Source organism: Orcinus orca, chromosome 11 (assembly GCF_937001465.1).
Source record: "Orcinus orca chromosome 11, mOrcOrc1.1, whole genome shotgun sequence".
Taxonomy (NCBI): domain Eukaryota; kingdom Metazoa; phylum Chordata; class Mammalia; order Artiodactyla; family Delphinidae; genus Orcinus; species Orcinus orca.
The window spans coordinates 23,382,296-23,405,593 of NC_064569.1; the positions used below are offsets into that span (position 1 = coordinate 23,382,296).

Genomic DNA, 23,298 nt, shown 5'->3' on the forward strand with positions numbered 1-23,298 from the left:
GACTAGGGTGGGTATTTCCTTTCCCATGTTAGGGAAGTTTTCAACTATAATCTCTTCAAATATTTTCTCTGGTCCTTTTTCTCTCTCTTCTCCTTCTGGGACCCCTATAATGCAAATGTTGTTGCGTTTAATGTTGTCCCAGAGGTCTCTTAGGCTGTGTTCATTTCTTTTCATTCTTTTTTCTTTATTCTGTTCCACAGCAGTGAATTCCACCATTCTGTCTTCCAGGTCACTTATCCATTTTTCTGCCTCAGTTATTCTGTTGTTGATTCCTTGTAGTGTAGTTTTCATTTCAATTATTGGATTGTTCATCTCTGTTTGTTTGTTCTTTAATTCTTCCAGGTCTTTGTTAAACATTTCTTGCATCTTCTTGATCTTTGCCTCCATTGTTTTTCCAAGGTCCTGGATCATCTTCACTCTCATTATTCTGAATTCTTTTTCTGGAAGGTTGCCTATCTCCACTTCATTTAGTTGTTTTTCTGGGGTTTTATCTTGTTTCTTCATCTGGTACATAGCCCTCTGCCTTTTCATCTTGTCTTTCTTTCTGTGAATGTGGTTTTTGTTCCACAGGCTGCAGGATTGTAGTTCTTCTTGCTTCTGCTGTCTGCCCTCCGGTGGAAGAGGCTATCTCTCAAAAGTTTTTTTTTTTTTTTCATTTTGTTACAGTTAGTTGATTGGGGCCTCTGTAATAACCATATTTCTTTTGAGCTTTTTACTTTTCAATTATGCTGAAGAACTTGCTGTTCCCTAAATGCATTATGTGAATCCATGATTCTATACCTTTTTTTTTTTTAAATAAATTTATTTATTTTTTGCTCCATGGGCTTTCTCTAATTGTGGCGAGCAGGAGCTACTCTTCATTGCAGTGTGCAGGCTTCTCATCGTGGTGGCTTCTCTTGTTGTGGAGCACAGGCTCTAGGGCGCGTGGGCTTCAGTAGTTGTGGTATGCAGGCTCAGTAGTTGTGGTGCATGAGCTTAGTTGCTCTGCGGCATGTGGAATCTTCCCAGACCAGGGCTTGAACCTGTGTCCCCTGCATTGGCAGGTGGATTCTTAACCACTGTGCCACCAAGATAGTCCCCTATACCTTTTTATATGCTGTTTCATTTACCTAGAAAGTCTGAAAGTAAGAATTATATAGACTTAGTTGTGAATCTCAGCTTCACAATTAATTGCTCTGTGACATTGGCCAAGTTAATAAGCTTTTCAAGTACCTGTTTACTTATCTATAGAATTTTAATGATACATGCACAGAGGAGAGATTGTGAATATGAAGTGGCAATACACACACATACATACACATATACAGGCCTATGTTGTTTTTATTGCACTTTTTAGAAAAATGCATTTTTCACAAATTGAAGATTTGTGGCAACCCTGAATCAAGCAAGTGTGTTAGCACAGTTATTTCAACAGCATTTGCTCACTTTCTGTCTCTCTGTCACACTTCGGTAATCCTTGCAGCATTTCGGACTTTTTCATTATCATCATATTTGTCATAGTAATCTGTGATCAGTGATATTTGTTACTATTGTAATCATTTTGGGGCACCATGAACCACGCTCATATGAGATGGCAGACTTAATCGTTAAATGTCGTGTGTGTCCTGACAGCTCCACCGACAGGCCATTCCCCCATCTCTCTCCCTCTCCTCTGGCCTCCCTAATCCCTGAGACACAACAGTATTGAAAACAATATTGAAATCAGGCCAGGTAATAACCCTACAATGGCCTCTAAGTCTTCAAGTGAAAGAAAGAGTCACAGCTCTCTCACTTTAAATCAAAAGCTAGAAATAATTAAACTTAGTGAGGAAGGGATGTTGAAAGCCGAGATAGGATGGAATCTAGTCCTCTTGAACTACTTAGCCAAGTTGTGAATGCAAAGGAAAAGTTCTTGAAGGAAGTGAAAAGTGCTACTCCAGTGAGCACAGACATGATAAGAAAGTGAAAGTGTCTTATTGTTGATATGGAGGAAGTTGTAGTGGTCTGGAGAGAAGATCAAATCAGCTACAACATTCCTCCAAGCCAAGGCCTAGTCCAGAGCATGGCCTTAACTCTCTTCAATTCTGTGAAGGCTGAGAGAGGTGAGGAAGCTGCTGAAGAAAAGTTTGAAGTTAGCAGAGGTTGGTTCATGAGGTTGAAGGAAAGAAGCCTTTTCAGTAACATAAATAAGTGCAAGGTGAAGCAGCACGTGCTAATGTAGAAGCTGCAGCAAGTTACAGAAGATCTAGCTCAGATAATTCATGAAGGTGGCGACACTAAACAACAGATTTTCACTGTAGACCAAACAGCCTTCTATTGGGAGAGATACCATCGAGGACTTACATTGCTAAAGAGAAGAAGTCATTGCCTTGGCTTCAGAGCTTCAAAGGACAGGCTGACTCTGTTTTTAGGGGCTAATGCAGCTGGTGACTTTAAGTGGAAGCTGGTGACCTTAAGTGCAAGCTAGTGTTCATTTACCATTCTGAAAATCCTAAGGCCCTTCAGAATTATGCCCGTGCTTTATAAATAGAACAAGACAACCTGGATGACACACAGCACATTTGTTTACAACATAGTTTACATGGGAAAAGGTCAAAATATCAGCATTCATAGGAATTTGGAAGAAGTTGATTCCAACCCTCATGGATGACTTTGAGGTTTTAAAACTTGAGTGGAAGAAGGCACTGCAGATGTGGTGGAAGAAGCAAGAGAAGTAGAATTAGAAGAAGAGCCTGAAGATGTGACTGAATTGTTGCAGTCTCATAATAAAACTTGAAGGGATGAGGTCTTGCTTCTTTTGGTTTAGCAGAGGAAGTGGTTTCTTGAGATGGAATCTGCTCCTGGTGAAGATGCTGTGAAGACTGTTGAATGACAACAAAGGATTTAGAATATTACATAAACTGAGTTGGTAAAGTAACAGCAGGGTTTGAGAGGATTGACTCCAATTTTGGAAGAAGTTCTGCTGTGGGTCAGATGCTATCAAACAGCATTGCATGCTACAGAGAAAAACTAGACAACACATAATTTATTTATCAGGTTCATGTTTTTAATCCATGAGCACTGTTGCCTGGTAACAAGGATGACCTTCTACCTCATCATATTTCCAACTACACACTTTGACTCAAAACTACCAGATCATAAGGGGCATCAGATTCACTTATAAGATAGAAACATAGCATATGCCCTCAACCCAAGTCACAGCTCATATGCAAGTAAACAAGGTCTTCACACACAGGTGAGAGTGAGGCCCACCTTGGCTATCCATATACTCCGCAAGAATTGTTGTTTCTCTTGAAACGACTTTATAGGCACAGCTATTAGGGTCTCAAAACAGACATATTCAGTTATAAGAATTAACACACTCAGGGAAGTCCAAAACTATGGCTTCCAACCATTTTCAATTTATTGCAGCCACATGGTTCATTAATTTTAATGGAAAAACTGCTAATAGAATTTACTTAAACCACATATTTCTTCTGGATTTGGGTCTATAAAATTTCCTGAAGGTAATTCTAAGAGTTTAGGTGTCTAATAGCTCCTGTTGTGTTTACATTTCTAAAAAAGAGAATATAATGACATCCACTTTGGGTTTTGGCATATGGCTTTAGATATCTATCTCTAAGAATATGTTGCTATCCTAAGTTTCTTTTTAATAGTATATTCATCGTATTGATAAAAAGTAGACTGGTCTGCTGCTGTGAAAAATTATGGTGATTATAAAGTTTATAAAAGCTACGTACATGTGTTATACACATAGTCATGTAGATGCTGTATTACTTTAATGGGAGTACTTAAATATACTATGCTATTTGGTATAGTACAAATGCTTCAGCTTAAACGTGGGGAAAATACTCCCCAATCTCTCTGAAGTGAACGGTTCCATTTGTATACAGTGATACTCATTTTGTGTAAACTCTGAAAATTGTTACGGGGCCATTTATTTCATCTTAGGAGGCTAGACCAACTTCTCGCAAATGGGAGTTATGCTGTACTCTACTGAAACCTGTCAGTATGTTGCTCTGAAAAATTTTAAATAGATATTTCTGTTTTATGATTTAGATAACAGGAAAAGAAAAACTGTTTTAACTTCAAGAAACATAATGATTAATCAAAAGTGTTAACATACGGTTTAAAAAGATTTATAGCAAGAGTGACATGAGAATATAGAAAGAAAATAGTAAGAATAGTAGAAGATCTTTTCAGAGAGTAAAAGAAGAAATTTACCATTGAAGAAAGAATAGTACACATAGAAGAAAGAATAGAAAATAATCTCCATCGCTTAAAGAGAAAGGAAATTGTGGCAAGCTTTATAGTGAAGGTTTAAAGAAAGAGGAAAGAAGAAATAATTGTGAATTGCATTTTGCTAATATTCACATACTGTAACTCCTTCGCCATTTGATTAACTCGGAGAGCAGAAGTGGACTTTAAACTAGTTCTATTTCATTAGTTTTGTTTTTCATTGGCAGTAGAATATAGTTAAGAATTTATTTGAGGACTGCTGGTTTTACTTTATTCTTTTAATTGGCATTGTTAAATTACTGTATATATGATAGCCAGAATAGTAGCTTCTGTTGTTGATATCATGTTAAGTATATACTTCATTGAGGATATTAGTTTTATTAAATTTTTAAGTTTTCATCTCTTTTTTACTCTATGCTTTTACTCTTAGATGGTCTGTATTTTGCTTCCTTGTTTTGTAGTTTTCGTTGTTCGTTTACATACTAGAAAACACACAAACCCCAAACCCTACATGATTTTAACTTGTATTTTTAATCATTTTGGAGTAGAGACTGAGCCTTGGAAGCATATTGACATTAATTCTGATCCTAGAAATCTTCTAGCTGTGAGGTTAGGGACATACTAATTAAACCTGTGATCTTAGGCTCTTCATTTATAAAATGGTTATTATTTTAAGGATCTAATCAGTTGACACATACAAAATATTTTGCCCAATACCTGGCGTTAAGTATGTATGCAGTCAATGACAGTTCTCTCCCCTTTCTTCATTTCACTTAGTTTAACAGAAACTTGAGCTACTGCTTTTGGTCATGTAGAAGAAAAATTTTTTTTTTTAGTGAAACTATCCATTGTCTACGTTCAGCATAAGTTTCAGGGTTATCTGATTCTAGCCCTGTCCATTGTCTTTGGGGTATTTTATTTTTACAGCTCTTTATATGTTTAGTTAACTAATAGACATGTAAATTCTGTTATGTCTAGTAGAATTTCGATGGACTTCCTTCTCCTCTTTGGAAAAAAATAGTTTCACTTCTGGTTGCAATTCATTTCAGCATTCTTTTACCTCCCATCAATTTGTGCTATTTTGACTTTTCCTTTGAAATGGTTATAACATTTGCCTGGTTCCCTCATTGTATGAGTAGAGTGAAATCTTTCCCATGTATTCACTTTATATCTCTATGAGAGTCAAATTTTACCCTTTGTCTTAGAAAATTATCTTTCTTTATTATATTTAAATATTAATATACACTATTTCCAAGAAATGTCTAAATAAATTCTCCAGAGTAGATTAGTTTATTAAACACCTAGTATGTGCAGCATACTAGTGTTTTATTTTAATCATTTGATATTTGAGATGTTCCAACAGTGATGTCAACTTTACAAACAATGGCAAGTCTTACTATAAATATTTAACCACTAAGGATTCATTTATTTATTATTTTAATACCAATGTGATATTCTCAGGGTAGATTTTCCAATGTAAAAGATTTGTGTTGTATCTTTCATCGCATAGTGTCTTGAATATAGTGGTACTCTACAATTGTGTTTTGAATGAGTGTATAGATAAATAAAGGAGTCCCAAAAAGACCACAAACACTTTTTCCCCCTGAGGTGTCTCATCATGTTGTAATGAGTAGAATAAAGCTTTAAGTTTCTTTTTTATTTTTTATTGAGGTATAATTAACATATTATATTAGTTTCATGCTTATAACATAATGATGTAATATTTGTATATATTGCAAAAGTGATCACAATAAAATCAAGTTAACATCATCATACATAGTTATACATTTTTTTTTCTTGTGATGAGAACCTTTAAGATCTACTCTCTTAGCAACTTTCAAATATACCATACAGTATTATTAACTATAGTCACAATGCTGTACATTATATCCCCATGATTATTTATTTTATAACTTGAAATTTCTACCTTTTGAACCCCTTCACCCACTTTGTCCACCCCTGCCCTCTGCTTCTCTCTATCCATGTGCTCATTTGTTTGTTTTTAGGTTCCATACATAAGTGAGAGCATAAGGTATTTGTCTTTGTTTGACTTGTTTCACTTACTATAATGCCCTCAAGATACATCCATGTTGTTGCAAATGGCAAGATTTCCTTCTTTTTTATGGCTGAATAATATTCCATTGTGTGTGTGTGTATTATGTTTTCTTTATCCATTCATCCATTGATGGACACTAAGTTTGTTTTTGTTGCTTCGATATTATAAATAATGCTGCAGTGAACATGGGGTGTATATATCTTTTTGAGTTAGTATTTTTGTTTTCTTTGGGTAAATACCCAGAAGTAGAATTGCTGGATCATACAGTAGTTCTATTCTTAATGTTTTGAGAAACTTCCATACTGTATTCCATAGTGTCTGCATCAATTTACATTTCCTCCAGTGGTTCACAAGGGTCCCCTTTTCTTCCTATCCTCACGAACACTTGTTATTTCTTGTATTTTTGATAGTAACCATTGTAACAGGTGATATCTCATTGCAGTTTTGATTTGCATTTCCTTAACGATTAGTGATGTTGAGCACCTTTTGGACATACAGATGGCCAGTGTGCCTATTGGCCATCTGTATGTCTTCATTGGGAAAATATCTATTCAGATCCTCTACCCATTTTTTAATCAGATTTTTCTTTTTTTGCTGTTGAGTTATATGAGTTCTTTATGTATTTTAGATATTAAGCCCTTTTGAGATATATGATTTGCAAATATTTTCTCCCATTTAGTAGGTTTTAGTTTGATGTAGTCCCACTTGGTTATTTTTGCTTTAGTTGCCTTTGCTTTTGTTATCTAAAAGAAGTAATAAGAATCCAGTTTCCATAGACTGAGGAACCAAAAACTGCTTTACCATATCACTTTAACATATTACTTTAAGTTGTGATAGCATTTTTTTCTTCCTCTTGGGAAATTGCTTAGAACTTGCCTATGTTTGCCTATGAGCAAGAGATTAAAAAAAGGAAAATCTCAGATTTTAGATAGTAACTTGGCCTAAAGATATATGATTTTGAAATATTTCTTCCATATTCTTTAAACTTATTAAACTCATTATACAATGCTGTCTATATTTTGTTAGTTCCTGTTTTTATTTATTTTTTGGGGTGCTGTGGGATTTTCTTCCTGGTATGATAATAAAGAAGCAGTGGTGATTTAAATAGCACAGTTTTTTCTTTTCCTGTTCAAAAATTATATTTATATCATATGATTTTTTGTTGACCATGCCAGCAATGGATTATGAGGACTTTCCCTCTACCTGTCTCTTTTAGAAATTAAAAGTTTCTTTAGTCATTTGTGTAATTCTAAAAATTGCTCACTAAAATTTTTGGTATATAGTGTTGCCTAAACAGCCCTTAGGGAAGCACTATTATTCCTCAAAGAATCAAGTAGAGAGGGAGCCTTTATTTGTAGAATACTCTGGAAAGTAATTAAAAATAACTAAAATGGTGGTAATTTAATCAATCATGTGATCCCTCTTTTATTAAGAATGTGACCATTTCTGTTCCTTATGATCCTGCCTCAATCTTTTTAAAGCTATTATATATTTCTCTTTAAATCTCTAACCTAGGTATACTAGATATATCTTGAATCCATTGAATTACATTTATCCATTAAATTATTAATCAAAGGGCATTTCCTATAGGGAACCTTTCTTATAAAGAGGTAATACTTTTCTAAACAGTGACCTTTACCCTGTTTTTTGTCAGTTAAAAAAAATTCATTTATTTTGTATTTACTAACAGATCTTCATATTTAGATATACTGTTTAGATCTTCTTCAATTCTTACATATTCTTTGTTTTTCATATAAATGAAAGAATGTTGAAAAAGGGAGCCTGGGCTAGGTAAGAGAATCATTAAATGGAAATTAAACATCAAAAATATTTTCTAAGTTAAAAGTTGTAAAAATCATTATCACTGTATTGGTATTCTCCTGTTGAATTAACTATTAACAGATATAAACAGATTTCCTTGGGTATAGTTAAAAGTACATGGATATTTTCACCTGTTTCTTGTTTAGACTTTATAAGAGTTACTATGCTTATGTAAACAAAGCAGAGTTGACCACAGGCAGAATTACTGGAAAAAAAATTGCATACTATTTGGAAACTTGGTGCTTCTTTGTTTGTGTGGTGTTCTGACTTAGTGTGCTTTTTTTGTGTTTTAGAAGAGGTCTGTCAATGAAAAATGATATGCCCAGTGACTATGCTAATTACCATTACAAAGTTAGAGGTGAAGAAGTGCCCTTCAGTGCACTTTTAGTTAGCTTTAAAGCTCTAAAGGAAGGAACATATGATGACCTTGTATCCTCTAAGTCTTAGAAAACCAAGGATTTCACATTTGAAATGAAGCAAATTGTGTCTGTACACTTGCTTAAGACTAAAAGCAAGCAAAGAAACAAAATACCCAAAGAAACAAAATTTTGTAGATTTCTACTTCTTAAAAAGTGTTGGCTAAATTTTTACAGAAATTGGTGCTGTTGGGTATGCTTGATCTTCTGAATTTAAAGATTTTTGGGCATAGACTGACACCAGTCAACTTTTAATAGACCAAAGAATACTGTAGCAGTTTGAAACATTAAAAATTGTAATTTCTCTTCTAGATGAGAAGATAATTATATTTTACATATTGAATTTGTAATTTTCATTATTAAGCTTAAAAATTCCCATTGTTAAACATGTATAAACATGTATACCATCTTTATTACTAAATTATATTTAGGGTATGTATATGTAGACAGTATTTATGAATGTGGATTTTCTTTTTTTGGGTGAGTTACTGTTACTGGATAGTGTGACTTCTAGCATAGAGAAAAACTTTAGAGGCTTAACTGAAAAATCTAGTTTCCATTTAGGGGATACTACATTTATATGTTCTCTTTTCTTTCACAGCATTACTCATTTGTTTTCTCATTTTATTTTTAAAATAGGATGTGAATTATAATATGTTCAGTGAACCTTTATATTACCAAATTTAAAAAAATTCCTGAAAATTTCACTAATGTCTCATAAGTTGAAAGTACATGTAAATTCCAGGCATTTTAGGTTCAACTTCCCTTATGTCTGAAATAAGTTTTGATATGATTAAGGCTTGTACCTCCAAATCTAATATTTACTGGTCTGTTGCAGATTCTTGATATCTTTTCACAAAAGCATCATTTCTTTGAGTACACTGGTTGGTCCCTATTAGTATTTAGTTTAGATTAGACTTTTTTCCTCTCTTATTTACCCAGAGCAGATTTTGATCAGTGGGATAGTATAGCTCATGGAGTTTGAGTACTACAACCAGGAAGGGCAATGAAACAAGAGGTCTTCAGAATTATATTTTTAAGCATGTATATTTTTTTCTTTGTTATATTTAAAAATTTGCCTCATGAATCTACTATTTAACTTAGGAACCAGAACATGACCAGCTCTAATAATCCTATTCTGTCCTATCCTTGTGTTTTCCCCCAGAGGGAACCTCTGGCTTAAATTTTTGTTATAGTTTCCTTGCTTTTGTAAAAAAAAAAATTTGTTGTATATGTGTGTATATATATGTATATCTCTAAAGAGTTTTTCTTGTTTATGTGCCTTATAAAAATGGGTTAATACTGTGCAACCACACCTGCAGTTTTCTTTTTTTCACCCAAATTTATGTTTTCAGGACTTACCCGTGTTGTTGCATATACATATATTTCTTTTACTTACACTGGTATAAAATATTCTAATTTATTAATTAGAATATTATTAACATTCCCACAGCTCATTTAATCATTTGACTGTCAGCAGGTATTCAGGTGTTGTCACTTATTTGCTGTTATGAACATTCCTGCTAGGAGTATTCTTACACATGTTTTCAGTGATACCAAGTCTGTATTCAGCAGCTTTGCATAGGGGAGACTTTTGTTGAGACAAGCTATTTTCCCCCTCATGAGTGATTTCTTTTCTATTTTTCTTTTTTGCTCATTCCTCTTGACTTTTTAATTTTGATTTACAGAAAAGCTACAAGAAATAGACAAATAATTCCTATGTACCCTTCATCCACTTTCTTCAAATGTTAACATTTTATAATGTTTGCTTTATCTTTATTCTTTCCCTCCTCCTCATTCTCTCCCTCCTCCTCATTCTCTCCTTTTTTCTTCCCTTTCCTCTTCTGCTTCTCATTATTTATTTAGTGTTCTTTTTGTTTTTTTCCTGAGGCAATATAGCCAAAATACTGCGTTCCAAAGTAACCTAGGTTGGTTCCTGCCCGTCACCCTCCGCCCCCATTCCTTAGTTAATGTGATTATATTATTTATTTGAAATATGGTTCAATTGCTGTTCTTCGTATTCCATTTCAGGATTCGATTCTCCTATTCCCCTGCCTCTTGATTTCAGTTTTATTTTATTGAGTATGTGAAACACTAACTTGGTTCCAAAACTCAGAACCATATTACAAAACTACACTCAGAGAAGAGATACTTCCCACAATTCATTTCTTCTGTCTTTCCACTTCATTCTACCTCTCCTCCACCTATCAGTCTCTAGTTTTGGCTTCATCCTTCCTATGTTTCCTTTATAACAAACAAGTAGATGCATGCGTCTGTGTCTTTTCATGTATTTAAGGGCTATTTGTATATTTTCTTTTTGGTGAATTGTCTGTTCACATTTTTTTCCTCTTATTCTATAGGCATATTTTTCAGTCTTTTTCCCCCCAAGTTTTAAATGTTCTTTATATACTAGGAATATTAGTCCTTATCTGTGATATATATTAACATATCTTTTTTTTTTAGTTTGTCAGTTGTTTTTTGATTTTATTTAAGATACTTTTTGACAGACAAAATGTTTTTATGTATTCTGTAGTCAGATTTGTCAGTCTTTTCTTTTACTGTGTCTGGAATTGAGTCATAGTTAGAAAGGCGTTTCTTATACCCAAGATAATGTACTTACATGATCTCATATTTTTGTTTATACTTATATGGCTTATTTTTTAATCCAGTTGTAGCTTTTTTTTTGGTTTGTTATTAATGTGAGATATGAGTCTAATTTCAGATTTTTCCAAATGGCTAATCAGTTGTTAAGGCACTGTTTATTAACAAGCCCATCTTTACCTCAGTAATTTGAAATACCACTTTTGTCATATACTTAAGTTTCACGTATACATGGCTCTACTTCTGGACTTTCTGGTATACTCTTCTGATGTGTTTATTGCTGTACCAAATAAATACACCCTTTAATTATAAAGGGTTTATTGTTTGTTTTAACATAATTTATTACAGTATATCTTAATAAGGTTAGTAGTATGTTTTACTATAGTTTAATTTAGTTTATTTGAATAAGAGGGGTGAGTATCCTCCTTATACTTTTTCTTTTTTACATTTTTGCATTTTACTTTTTCCATGTGATATTTAATGTCCATTTGTCTAGCTCCATTATAAAAAAAGCTTATTTACTTTTATTGGAATTTTATTAGGCCTATAAATTAACTAAGGGAGGATTGGCATCTTTATGATGTTTAGTTGCCCTACCTATCCAATTACAAGGGTCTTTACCTTTGTTCAGGTCTACCATTGAGTCTTTCAGAAATGTTTCAAAGGTTTCCTCATGTTTCTTGCTAAATTTATTCTTAAGTATTTTATCTTCTTTGTTGCTATGGAAAATAATATTTTTGCTACCATTATATCTTCTAAATTGTTATTGTTTTTACATATGAATGCTATTGATTTCTGTTCATTAAGTTAATATCCTGCTACTTTACTGAATGTGTTTATTGTTTGAGTTAGTAGGAACATGAGGTGTAGTTTTCCTCCTTTTCTTATTTTTATGCTTCCATTTAATTTCTCTTGTCTAACCACATTGCTTTAGTGAGTGCAGTGTTAAGTGGTATGGAGATAGTAGGCATCCTTATATTATTCCTGATCTTAGAGGAAACACCTATAGATTTTTTTCATTAATTAACATGAATATTAATTTTAATTAATTAATTAACATTAATTAACTTTAGGAGTGAGATCTGTATGTTTTATCTTAAGAAAGAATGCATCAATTTCTATTTCTTTGAGTGTGGTGTTTTTTTTTAACAGATACAGGTATTTGATTTTTATCAAAAGCATTTTCAGCCTTAGAGCTAGTTATGCTATTTTTCTCTTTTAAGTCTATTAATGTGGAATGTTATATTAATGAATTCCCTAATAGTGAGCTAACCTTGCATTCCTGGAACAAACCTGACTCATTCATTGCATATCATTTTCTCAATATGGTGTTAGATTTTGTTTACTAATATTTTATTAGAACTTTTACCTAATTATTTTTAAGCAATACTCTAAAAATCTTTAATTGTTCTGTTTTTGTATTGTCTTTATCAGGCTTAGCTATCAATGTTATGTTAATGTTATGTAATGCTAATGAAGGTTCCCTTCATTTTCAATGCTCTGTAATAATTTTAGAGCATTGGGATTATTCATTTTTCGAATTCTTGTTGGAAATCCTCTTGAAATGCTTTATCTATAGGGTAGTTGCCTCATAATTTTATTTTTTCCCCAAGGAAATTATATATTTTTAAAGAATTTTTTAGCTTTAATCCAATCAACTTTTATAAACTGTGTTTCTGTGGAGAATTGCCCATTTTATCTAGATTTTTCAAACCTATTTACTTAGAAGTCTGTAGAGGATTTATGATTAAAAAAATTCTTCTGTTTTAATTATTATGTTACTCTTGTCACTTAATTTATCTATTTGTACTTTTCTCCTTTTATTGTTAATAAATTACTGTTTTATTTGATTTTCTTAGAAATTCAGGATTTTGATTAATTAGATCTGCTTTATTTTCTTAATCTTTGACATCTGCATTATCTTTATTATTTTTTTAATGTGCTTTTAAAGTTTTCTGTGTTATTCGTATTTTAGTTTATGAGATGGAAATTTAATTCATTTTTTAGATTGAAGTGTTCAAGGATCTAGATTTTTTCTAAACTGCTTTAAATGTATCCCATAGATATGTGATGTTTTCATTATTATTTCTTAGAAATCTGTAATATCTTGACAGTGGAAAATTAAAATTGTATTGTGATTGGATGGGTAACGGAGTAGGTGAAAAGATTCCTGGAAAAGTTTGTTGGTATTATTTCACCACTTTCATTAGAGGAAACTGTGGCTTAGAGGGGTTTGTGTAATTTGCTGCATAACAAGTAAGTTGTTATTGTTCAAATTTGAATCCATTTCTGATTCCACAGCTATGGCTTTTACTTAGGCAGTAATATTGTGAGGTCACGGAGGTACTGAACAGTATGGCATAATCAGGGAACTGTAAGTAGCACAGTGTGACTGGAGTGAAGCTGGCACTTGGTGGTATCATTTCTGGCTTGGGCAAATAGTTCATTGAGATACCATTAACATGAAGCAAAGCAGGTTTATGTAAGATGATGGGTAAGTCTGAGGAATGTACGAGACAGCTAAATGGACTGTCTGGTAGTTAGGTGAGCATATGGATCTGGAGGTCTGTAGAGTGGTTTGTGCTAGAAATGTGAATTTTGGTGTCATTAGCTTATAGGTGATAATTTAAATAATGGGTTCTGAAAGTGGTAAGAATAATGTGAACACTGAGAAGATCAGAGGGTGTAGGAAACAATGAAATTAAGACTGAGTGGAAAAGAGCCTGAAAAGGAAACAAGAAAAAAAAAGTTAAAATGTTAGGAGGAATTTAAGATATAGTGGCTTACAGGTGCCAAGGGAAGAGTTTCAGGGAAAAGGGAGAGTCATTAGTATTATGTGCTCTGGAGAACTAAAGGAAGATAAAATAAGAAGTGTTCATTTGACTTAATAATACCTGAAAGGAAAATTAATATCATAAAAAGTGGGTCTAGTGGCATGATGAGGGTTGGGTGAGGAAGAAGCAAATGGAGACAAGAAATCTGGTTAAGAAGGGAAAGTATGATAGTGGTAACTAGTGGGAAGTGTGAGGGTGAGGGGGCCTCCTCCCACTCCCTACTTTCCTCCCTCAGCCTCTCCCTTTGCCTTCCCCTTATTTATCTCTTTTCTTTCCTTTCTCTCCCTTCCTTCCTTTATTCTAGCCTCTTTCCCTCTTTCTTTTCTTAATATGGCATACTTGAACATGTAATGTTACAGAATGAGAATTTAACTCATGACAACATGACATCTTGTCTTAGATTATGGCTATAAATGTGAATAACATAAAGAGATGTTAAAATGTTCAGGTGGTGGATCAGAATGATATTTTTAAGGGTTTCTTGAACATAGGATCATAGTCACACATACCCTTTATGCCTGGAAGTAAAACATACTTGTCCAACAAATTTTAACAATCTTTGAAATAATGATGAAAATAATTTCAGCACAATGCTAAAAGCTTTACATATTTTAGTCATTTAAAACCTCATCAGCACCTCTATGCTAGTTTTACAGATGAGGAAACTGAAGGAAGTTAAGTAAACTTGCCAGATGTTGTACACTTGCTTTGGCAATATGATTTCAGAGTCTGTGCTCTAATCATAAGGCTGTATTCCTCTTCACTATACTATAGTACTTTAAAAACTAATTAGTAATATTTTTAGTATAATTGTAATTTAGAATTAGAATATTTTGACATTTTAGGGAAATCTGTTAGCATATAGAATAGTGAAGATTAGCAAAAATTTCTGAAAAAGATATGTAAAGTACAAACACGGGTTGAAATTCCCATTTTCTGTATTTTAGTTAAAATAGTGAAATGCTTGTGGGAGAAGCTACAATACCTTATCCAGTATGGCACATAGTATTTGAAAAACACAATACTGCTACACAATGAAAGTGTATATAAGATAATTAAATAATCCTATATGGTACCAATAAAAAATTGATACATTCCTTAGTTTGTTAATACCTCATGACCTTATAAATGTCTTTCTTTAGGGAAAAATGCAATTTCCATTGTGAGCTGCCTTCCAGAATTTATGGTAGAACTTCACTGACGTTGCTACTGATGCCAATGTGGAATAAAGGTCTTTATAATTTAGAAAGTCAAAACGTATAAATGAATTACTGTTAAAAATGATTTAGTTACTCTTCTTAAACTTTAAAACACACAATACAAATGCATTTGAATTTTTAGAAAGAACGTTTGAAAATAAAGTAATATCTGTTTATTTTGCCATCATCAATATTTTTGTCTTATTTCATGTTTGGAATTGGCTTTCCTTTTGTGACCTTTGTATTTGAACCCTAATCACAATCTAATAATATTTTGTTGTGAAACTAATTACAGAGTTGCATTTCAACATTATTTTTATGTGGAAACAACTAAAATTGACTTTAACATGAAAAATCTTTTGCTGTTGTAAAAGAAGAAATTAACACAGAGACAGTGGATTAGCTATTTTAACGTCATTGTTCTTCCCCTTAGCTCGCTTTATTGTCATAAGTATTTCATTTGACTTCCCTCCTGGGTCATAAGGTCACTGAGTACATGGATGCGTGTCCTGCTCATTGCTGTCTCCTCAGTACCTAGTGCCTGTGTTTGGCACTGGTAGGCATGCTAGTGCTTTTTCTTAACTAATTGAATAGGTAAATAATATATTTGAATAATGTCTCTGAGTTGCAAATGCACCTCTTATGGTAATGTGTTAGTATGTAGACATTAAGACATTATTAAGTTGTTTTGTTTGCTTGGGTCTCACATGGAAATGTCCTGTTCAATTTAGAAACACTAGTTTTAGATCTCAGATAAAAATCCCTGAAAAATAGTCATAGAATCCTCATTTTCTATCTCATTTCTTTTACTTTCCTTACCCCTTTTTCTTTCCCTCCCTCTACTCCCTTTCTTCCCTTCAACCTGTTCTTTATTTTCCCTTTAATGATCCTTGTTTTGTTTTGTTTGTTTTCCTTTAGTATCTGGAGTCCATCTTTCTCCAGCCTCTCCTGAGATTGTATTGGACCATGACCACACTTCTCCTTCGGTTGGCTGCCTCTCTTCTGAGCCCATCATTTCATCACCAGAGAATACACATGCAGACAACAGCATTGTCAGTCAAACTTTTCCTAAAGCACAGGTAAAGACAAGCATATTTTTATAGGAACTTTGCCTACTTAAAAAATTGCATACTGATTTAATTGAAGAGTTCCTGATTTCCATTTTTTTTCCCCTCCTGTAGATACTCTAACTTTGAGGTTAATATCTAGAATTCTAAAAACTGAATACTATGTTTGTTTTGTGGCACAATTGCAAGGTATTTAAGCAGTGTTAGTTACCAAAATACTGTTTGAAAACCAAATATGTTTTATTAAAGTTGACTTAGTTTTGCATTGCAAATCGTGAACTTCAAAAAGGAAAATAATTACAAAAAAACTATTTCTCTTTTCAGGGAAGCTTACCATATGTTTTCAAGTATTAGAGTGTTCATTTCAATTTTAGAATAAGACCAAAAACACAGCGGTCATAGCATTTATTCATTCAAATATTTATCGATTCAGGCCTTGTGCTAGACGCTGGAGTTATTCCAGATTTCCAAAGTGCTGTATACAATTTTGAGTCACCCGTTATCTTTACTAGAAAGTGATGATCAATTAGTGGTTATTGATAAATTTTAAAATCTGATTTATAACTTAGTATATAAACAAATTCTGAGTGTGTGTAAATTCAAGAACTGGTATCAGATGTATTTATACTTAATATACACTCTCAAGAAAAAGTTTTAAGTTTTTAATGCTTTGCTTGGAAAATAATAAATGCTTTAAACTCTGAAGTTTACAGAAAATTTTGTTTCTTATTGCAAAGATCAGGTTGTTGTAATAGTTTGAGGTCTTCTGTTGATTTACTTAAAGGGTGAAATAATTTCGGAACCTTTGCTACAACTTAATTTCCAAATGTGGTTTCTGGTGCCCTTTGGATCTTTTCCTTCTTGGTGCAGTGTAAACTTTCCCCTCTTGTGTTTTTTGTTTGTTTGTTTGTTTTTTAATGTGGTTAGATTCAGCAATCAGCACACACTCATCTGGATATCTCACTTTTTCCGTTGGGTTTAACTGAGGAGAAAAGTAATGGAACAATTGCTCTTGTGGATGATTCTGAGGATCCTGGAGCCAATGTATCAAACATACAGCTTCAGCAGAAAATTTCAAGTCTGGAGATGAAACTCAAAGTATCTGAAGAAGAAAAACAGAGAATTAAAAAGGTATATTTACATTTGCCTAAAAAATAAATGTTTGAATTGCAGATACTAGAAATATGGTATAATCCCAACTTCTGATTAAAAATACAGCAGTGGAAAAGCTGTTATGCTCTTTGGCTGTAGGTTTAAATTAGTCATACAAGCTTATCTCTTACGAAAGTCTTTGATAAGAAATTTCTAGTTTCAAAGGTGTACTTTTAAAGATATGAACATCTTTTACTAGATTTTTTTTTTCGCTAATGAATGCTTTCCTTCTGGTTTATTTTTATTTACTTTGAAAGCAGGTAGTGTTGTATTTCTTACGTACGTTAGAAGATCTGTAATATTCATTTGTCCCTATGAGAAGTCAGACATGATGGGATATTTGACAAGATTACTTAGAAATACAGCTATTTTAGTAAATTATTTATGTGTTCTCATTTCTGTTTCCTACAAATATCTCTATAAAAAGACCTTAGCAAATTTATAGAAAGTATAGGTAGAGGTAGAGTGTTGTTTATAATTAGTTTAGATGCTTTTATTTATTTATTAGCATGAATAATTTTAGTGTTACAGCAGTGTTAGTGTTATATCAGTGTTTGATATTGGTCTGGGAATGAGAGTGAAGCTTACGTTTTATAATATTGTTGAACTTTGAAAACCGTACTTCCGGTGGGTTCTTTCCTTACCAAATATTTTCTAAATATGTTCATTGAAAAAACTGAATATATTTTATGCCTTTAAATATTACAAAGTTTATGCTTGGATTTTTTTCTTTTAGGATGTGGAATCATTGATGGAAAAACATAGTGTCTTGGAAAAAGATTTCCTTAAAGAAAAAGAGCAAGAGGCCATTTCTTTTCAAGATAGATACAAAGAACTTCAGGTAAAAACAGTGAATTATAAATTTAGTATGTAGGCCTTTTGATGAAGCATGTAATATAACTTCAAAAAGTGCTCAATGAAAACTTTATGAACGAAGCATCAGATACTTGCTTAAATATGTAAAATACTGACTAACATGTGTGAAATTAATGATAAAATGCCATTTTGAGGAGCACGAATCCCTGAGAGGCCATGCCGGTTAGCTGATTCAGACTCAGCCTGGCGAAAAATATTCTGTTTCTGATGATTTTCTCAATTTGGAAATTAGACATTCCAATTTTTCTTATTGTGATTACATTTGAAAAGAGCTTAGAATCGTATAAACACCAAACTGAGATATTTAACCTTTTTCATAAATTGTTTGTAATCAATGTCACCTCGTCTTCTCCTCAAATTTCCTTAACAAACTTGTTTCTTCTGCAGTCTTCCCCATCCCAGGAAATAGCAGTTCTGTCTTTCCAGTTGCTAAAGCTGAAACCCACATTTATTCCTTTTTGTGCTTACCCTGTGTCTGTTCCTTAAGCAAAACCTGTTGGCTCTACCTTCAGAATATCCAGGTTTTGACTGTTTGTCATTACGGTCACTGCTGCCAACCTATTCTAGGCCATCCTTATTTCTCCCTTGGAATACTGAAGTATCTTCTATTCTAATCTTTTTTGCTTCTGTCATTGCCCACTTACAGACCATTCTCCACATGACAGCCACTGTGATCTGTTTAATAGTTAAAGCTGCTCATGTCATTTCTTTGCTTGGAAACCTTCAATGGCTTCTCACCTCACCCAAACTAAAAGTCAAGTAAGTCCTTAAAATGGTTTGCAAGGCCCTCCATTTTTTTGTGTCCCTCCTCCCTGTCTTTTACCTGATTCTTTCTCTTCAATCGTTTTGCTTTATCCCTATGTCTAGAGCACTCGTCCCTCAATTTTCTGCATTGTTTACTTTTTTATATCATTCAGGTCTCCGCGCACATAATCACCTTATCAAGGGAGACCTTTCCAAACAATGCTGACATCCCCTACCAGCCTTCCCACATTCTGCTTTATTTTTCTCCATAGCACTTTTCACATCTGACAAACTGTATTTACGTGTTTATTTGCCTAGATCGTTTTAATAGTCTCCTAAGTGGCCTTCTAGCTTCTACCCGTGCTCTTCTCCCTTAATGAGTCTTTATTTCAGCAGGTGGAGTAGTGTTTTTAAAAAATGTGAGTCAAATCATTTCCCAGCCTCAACTGTCATTCTCCTTTCAGTGTAAATCTTCTGGCTTCTCCAACTTTTCCAGTTCGCCCCCAGCTATTTACTTACACTGAATTCATAATAAGGTCCAGGCGAATGTGTGAGTCTGTGTTACTGAGGGCATTCCTTGCCTGTTGGAGTGGTGAGTGGAGGGAAACAGTTTGTGATTCATTCAGTTTCTCTGACTGGAATGCTCTTCCTGCAGATATCTGCATGGCTTTGTTTAAAAAATGTAAAACTTGAAAACAAGGAAAATGGTGAGCAGTATGTTCTTTCAGTGTCCTATGAGGGCATTACTTACTAGACCTACTCAAGGATTATTTAAAAGAATGTAGTACTCACTGTGAATGTGACTCACTGTTTACTGTTGATTAAAAGTCTCAGTTGTATTGACATTACACGTTAATTAATTTTTTTCACAGAAGAGGTGCAAATAATATCTCTCTGTTAGAATTTCAAAGAATAGTGTTTATTGCCCTGTAGGACATTCATTAGACATTATCTCCATCTAGCACTCTTGCTTGGTCTAACACTCCGTTATTTAAAATTTCTATTCGTATGCCTATTCAAATGTTCTTTGAACCAGTCTTAACATCTGATTCCTTCTGTTAACATAAATGATTCTTTTATTAATAAAGAGTAGTATAAGTCTTTGATGTGTTTCATTTATATTTATATGAGTCACATTTTAACTTTTTGAAAATTATACTTTTTAACAACTCTCAGTGAACCCTAGTTTCCTTTAGAAAGTTGCTCAAATGCTACCTTCTTGTGGAAGCTTTCTTTGACTATGCTATAGAAAATAAGAACCTGTGTACATGCTCAGCATTCCCTAGCCCCCTTTCTTTCCTTCCCCCCCCCCCCATAACAATTGTTATTTTATTTTGATTTGTTTATTTGTTCTTTTACCCTCACCAGAGTGTAAGCTCCATGAGATTGGGAACTTTCCAGTGCCTAGAGCAATACTTGGCATGTAATGTGGGCTCAATTAATACTCCTGAATGAATGAATGAATTCACTAATATAATGCACCCTGCTGCCCAAGGGCTAATTACATTGTGTACAGCCACATTTATAGCTCCATACTTGGAATTAGGGTGCTTATTGGAAGGTTCAGTACTGATTACTGGAACTTTGTGTTTTCTTCTCTCTACATTGAGTGACTTATTCTGGGCCCGTTAGTGAGACAGATACCTTTGCAAATTCGGTTTCTCAATCTGTTAATGGGAACAATAACATACCTGAGAGACCATCTAACACCTGGTATACAACATTTTGAGCTTTCCATAGTGAAAACCAATGTAAACGCCTAGTGACATTATCATTGTTGTCTTATTGCTTTTACTATTAATAGTGGTAATCTAAGAGTAACAACTTGAGTCTTCAAAACTAATATTCAACTTAAAAATACTTTCCTTTTACTAGAAACAGTACATCTCAAGAAAACATTTTTTAGGTGATTTTACTTCAGTACCAAAAAGGACCTCTCTCCTTTTTATACTATGTGGAAAAAAGAGTAAACTAACTAGGGAGTATTTTATCACCTTGGCCAAATAAGTGATAGAAAAATGTACTAGGAGGTCTAATAGACAAATTGAACTCAAAGGCAGGCACACTGTTTAGTTTCTACGTCCCTGCTGGGTGAGGGTAGAGTCTGGGTTTAGCATTTTGGCCTTTGCTCATAGAGCTGGAGATGGGAGTCACATTTTTTTTTTTTTCCGTGGGGTTTGGCCCTCATAGAGCACTTATTATCTACCAGTTATCTGTTCTGCTAGGTTGCCCCTTTTGTGGACCTTTGGATGGAGAGGGATAGCTTTCCTTGGGGCTGTTTGTGTTTGTGCCCATTGGAATTTCCTGGTTGCTGGTCATTCCAGTACCTAGTTTGGGATATAGGTGGCTAAAAGAAAACTCACAAAATTTGCTGCTGTGTCATTCCTTGGTTCCTCAAGTCCGCAGGTGGTCTGCTTTCTTGTCCCCCTTTGCAGTCTTCTTACATTTGTTTTAAAGATAATGTCCAGGTCTTTTAGCTGTACTTCTTGAGAAAAATAGGGAGAAGTGCATCTATTTCATCTTAGTCTAGAAGTGAAATAAAAAGGCACATTTTAAATTTTAAATATTCTTTATTGTAGCTACAGCAGAAAATTAATTCAAGCTTAAAATACATTAATCTAAAGCAGGTATTTTGAGTAAAGTTTTTAAGGAAAACAGCTTAAGTAATCAACTCATAAAGTCCTTGTAGATAGAAGAGGGGAAAATAAAAATATGCATAACTCAGTTTGTGAGATAATCCATAAATCTCTATATCTCCTTTATACTTACCAAGTTTGTGCATAAATAGGTATATGTGTTAGACTTCCTGGAAATGTATTTTTAATAAATATATTTAAATTGTATTGTACCTGATCATTAAGAATTTAGAAAATCTTGACCGTCACTGTTTGACCTACTTTATGTAATTCATTTCTTTCTGGGAATATAGCCTTTTTAAAAAACTGGTACAAAGTTGGTTCTATCTAATAATTTCTTAGGAATAGGAGATGTGATTAAATTTGTGAGTATCAAAGGAGGCCACTCTATGCTAAATATATGTAGGATGAAATTTTAGCAAAAGTAAGTTTTTAAATCATGAAAATATATATTAACTTTCTTGCTTGAATTCTGGTCTGCAAGTCATCCCTCAGATATTTGAAAGTCAATATATTTATCATGTATTTTCTGTAGACTATGGCAATCCACATCTTTTTTATATTAAGACATATATAGCATACAGGTCTTCTAAATATTTGTGGAGCTTAATGAAATAGAAAAAGTTTTCTTTTCTGCTATTTTTGATGACAGGGATAATATATTGGTGCCTGCCTCTCTGTGGTATCCTAAATAAAGCAAAATATCCAGGAGTACAAAATATAGTCCTGATAAGACTGGATTAAATTGACTGAGAAGCCTTTCTGCTTAAAAAATGTTAGTATGATTGTATATTTATAAGAATAATAGGTTTATTGTGGGAAACGTGGACAATACAGAGGGAAAAAAAAGCAAACAAAATTCATACCTATTCATCACCATGAAAAATCCAAGTATTTTCACATGATATCAAAATATAGTGCTCGAATTTTCAATTTTGTAAGAAATCTACCTCCGCTTAGACCAGTGTTGGGTGTGCCTTTGTCAATATTTTAATCTGACACGAGATGGAGTAATTAATAAATGGAATGTTTGTAAAACCCTTAAAACTTTTTTAAAAGAGCAACATTAACTATTACAGAGAATTCTAACAGTGTGGTTTTATGTGGTATGGTCTAATTACCAGGTTAGGTGGAGCGGTGTGAATGTGCCCATAACAGAAGGAAATAAGGAATACCGTGAACTCTGCAGTACAGTGGGGGTGTGCACTACCTCTCCTCTCCTGTGCTATTCAGGGTGTGAGCCTAAGCAGAGGAAGAAAAGTGAATCATGCTCCATGTGTCAGCGGTAGCTATTTAAAGGACTTTTCATGAAACATGAATAGAGAGCTCATCTTAGTACAACTTGGATTCCAATCTCTTTTGTCTTTTGTCTCTGACTCATAGCAAGTACATCCACACCTGTGACGAGCACTGAAGAGACTTGGAAGCTTCTCAGACTGTACATTTCATACTGTGGCCACATTTTAACAAGTTTAATTAATAGATGCAGCTGATTGTTAAATTATCATCTCTGATAGTTGTTGGTATTGGTAGCTATGGCTAGTTTTGGGAATTTCCTGAACAAAATTTTTAAAGGTTGGGTCTGTGCTTCCAAATGCCATTTCCTATTGAAATGTCTCTTAGTTATAGTATGTTGATTATTCAGTTTGAGAATTTAATTTAAAAAAAGTGATGTGAA

At 33.5% G+C, this 23,298-nt stretch overlaps 1 protein-coding gene across 33 annotated transcripts in view; it reads left to right on the forward strand.

The window, feature by feature from the left end:
- The window catches only part of CCDC91 (coiled-coil domain containing 91), a 410,464-nt gene that overhangs the window by 111,573 nt on the left and 275,593 nt on the right, over positions 1–23,298 (forward strand). For 31 of the 33 annotated variants that reach the window (XR_007470043.1, XR_007470045.1, XR_007470046.1 and 28 more), the window contains 3 exons: positions 16,064–16,224; positions 17,140–17,343; positions 18,101–18,205. Coding sequence is in view for 24 of the 33 variants with exons in the window: in XM_049694211.1 (XP_049550168.1) it covers positions 16,064–16,224; positions 17,140–17,343; positions 18,101–18,205 (470 nt within the window). In the remaining 9 variants the exon portion in view is untranslated. Of the gene's footprint in view, positions 1–15,088; positions 15,178–16,063; positions 16,225–17,139; positions 17,344–18,100; positions 18,206–23,298 lie in introns of all 33 variants that reach the window. The other 2 variants (XM_033430179.2, XM_049694210.1) reach the window with 1 other exon arrangement.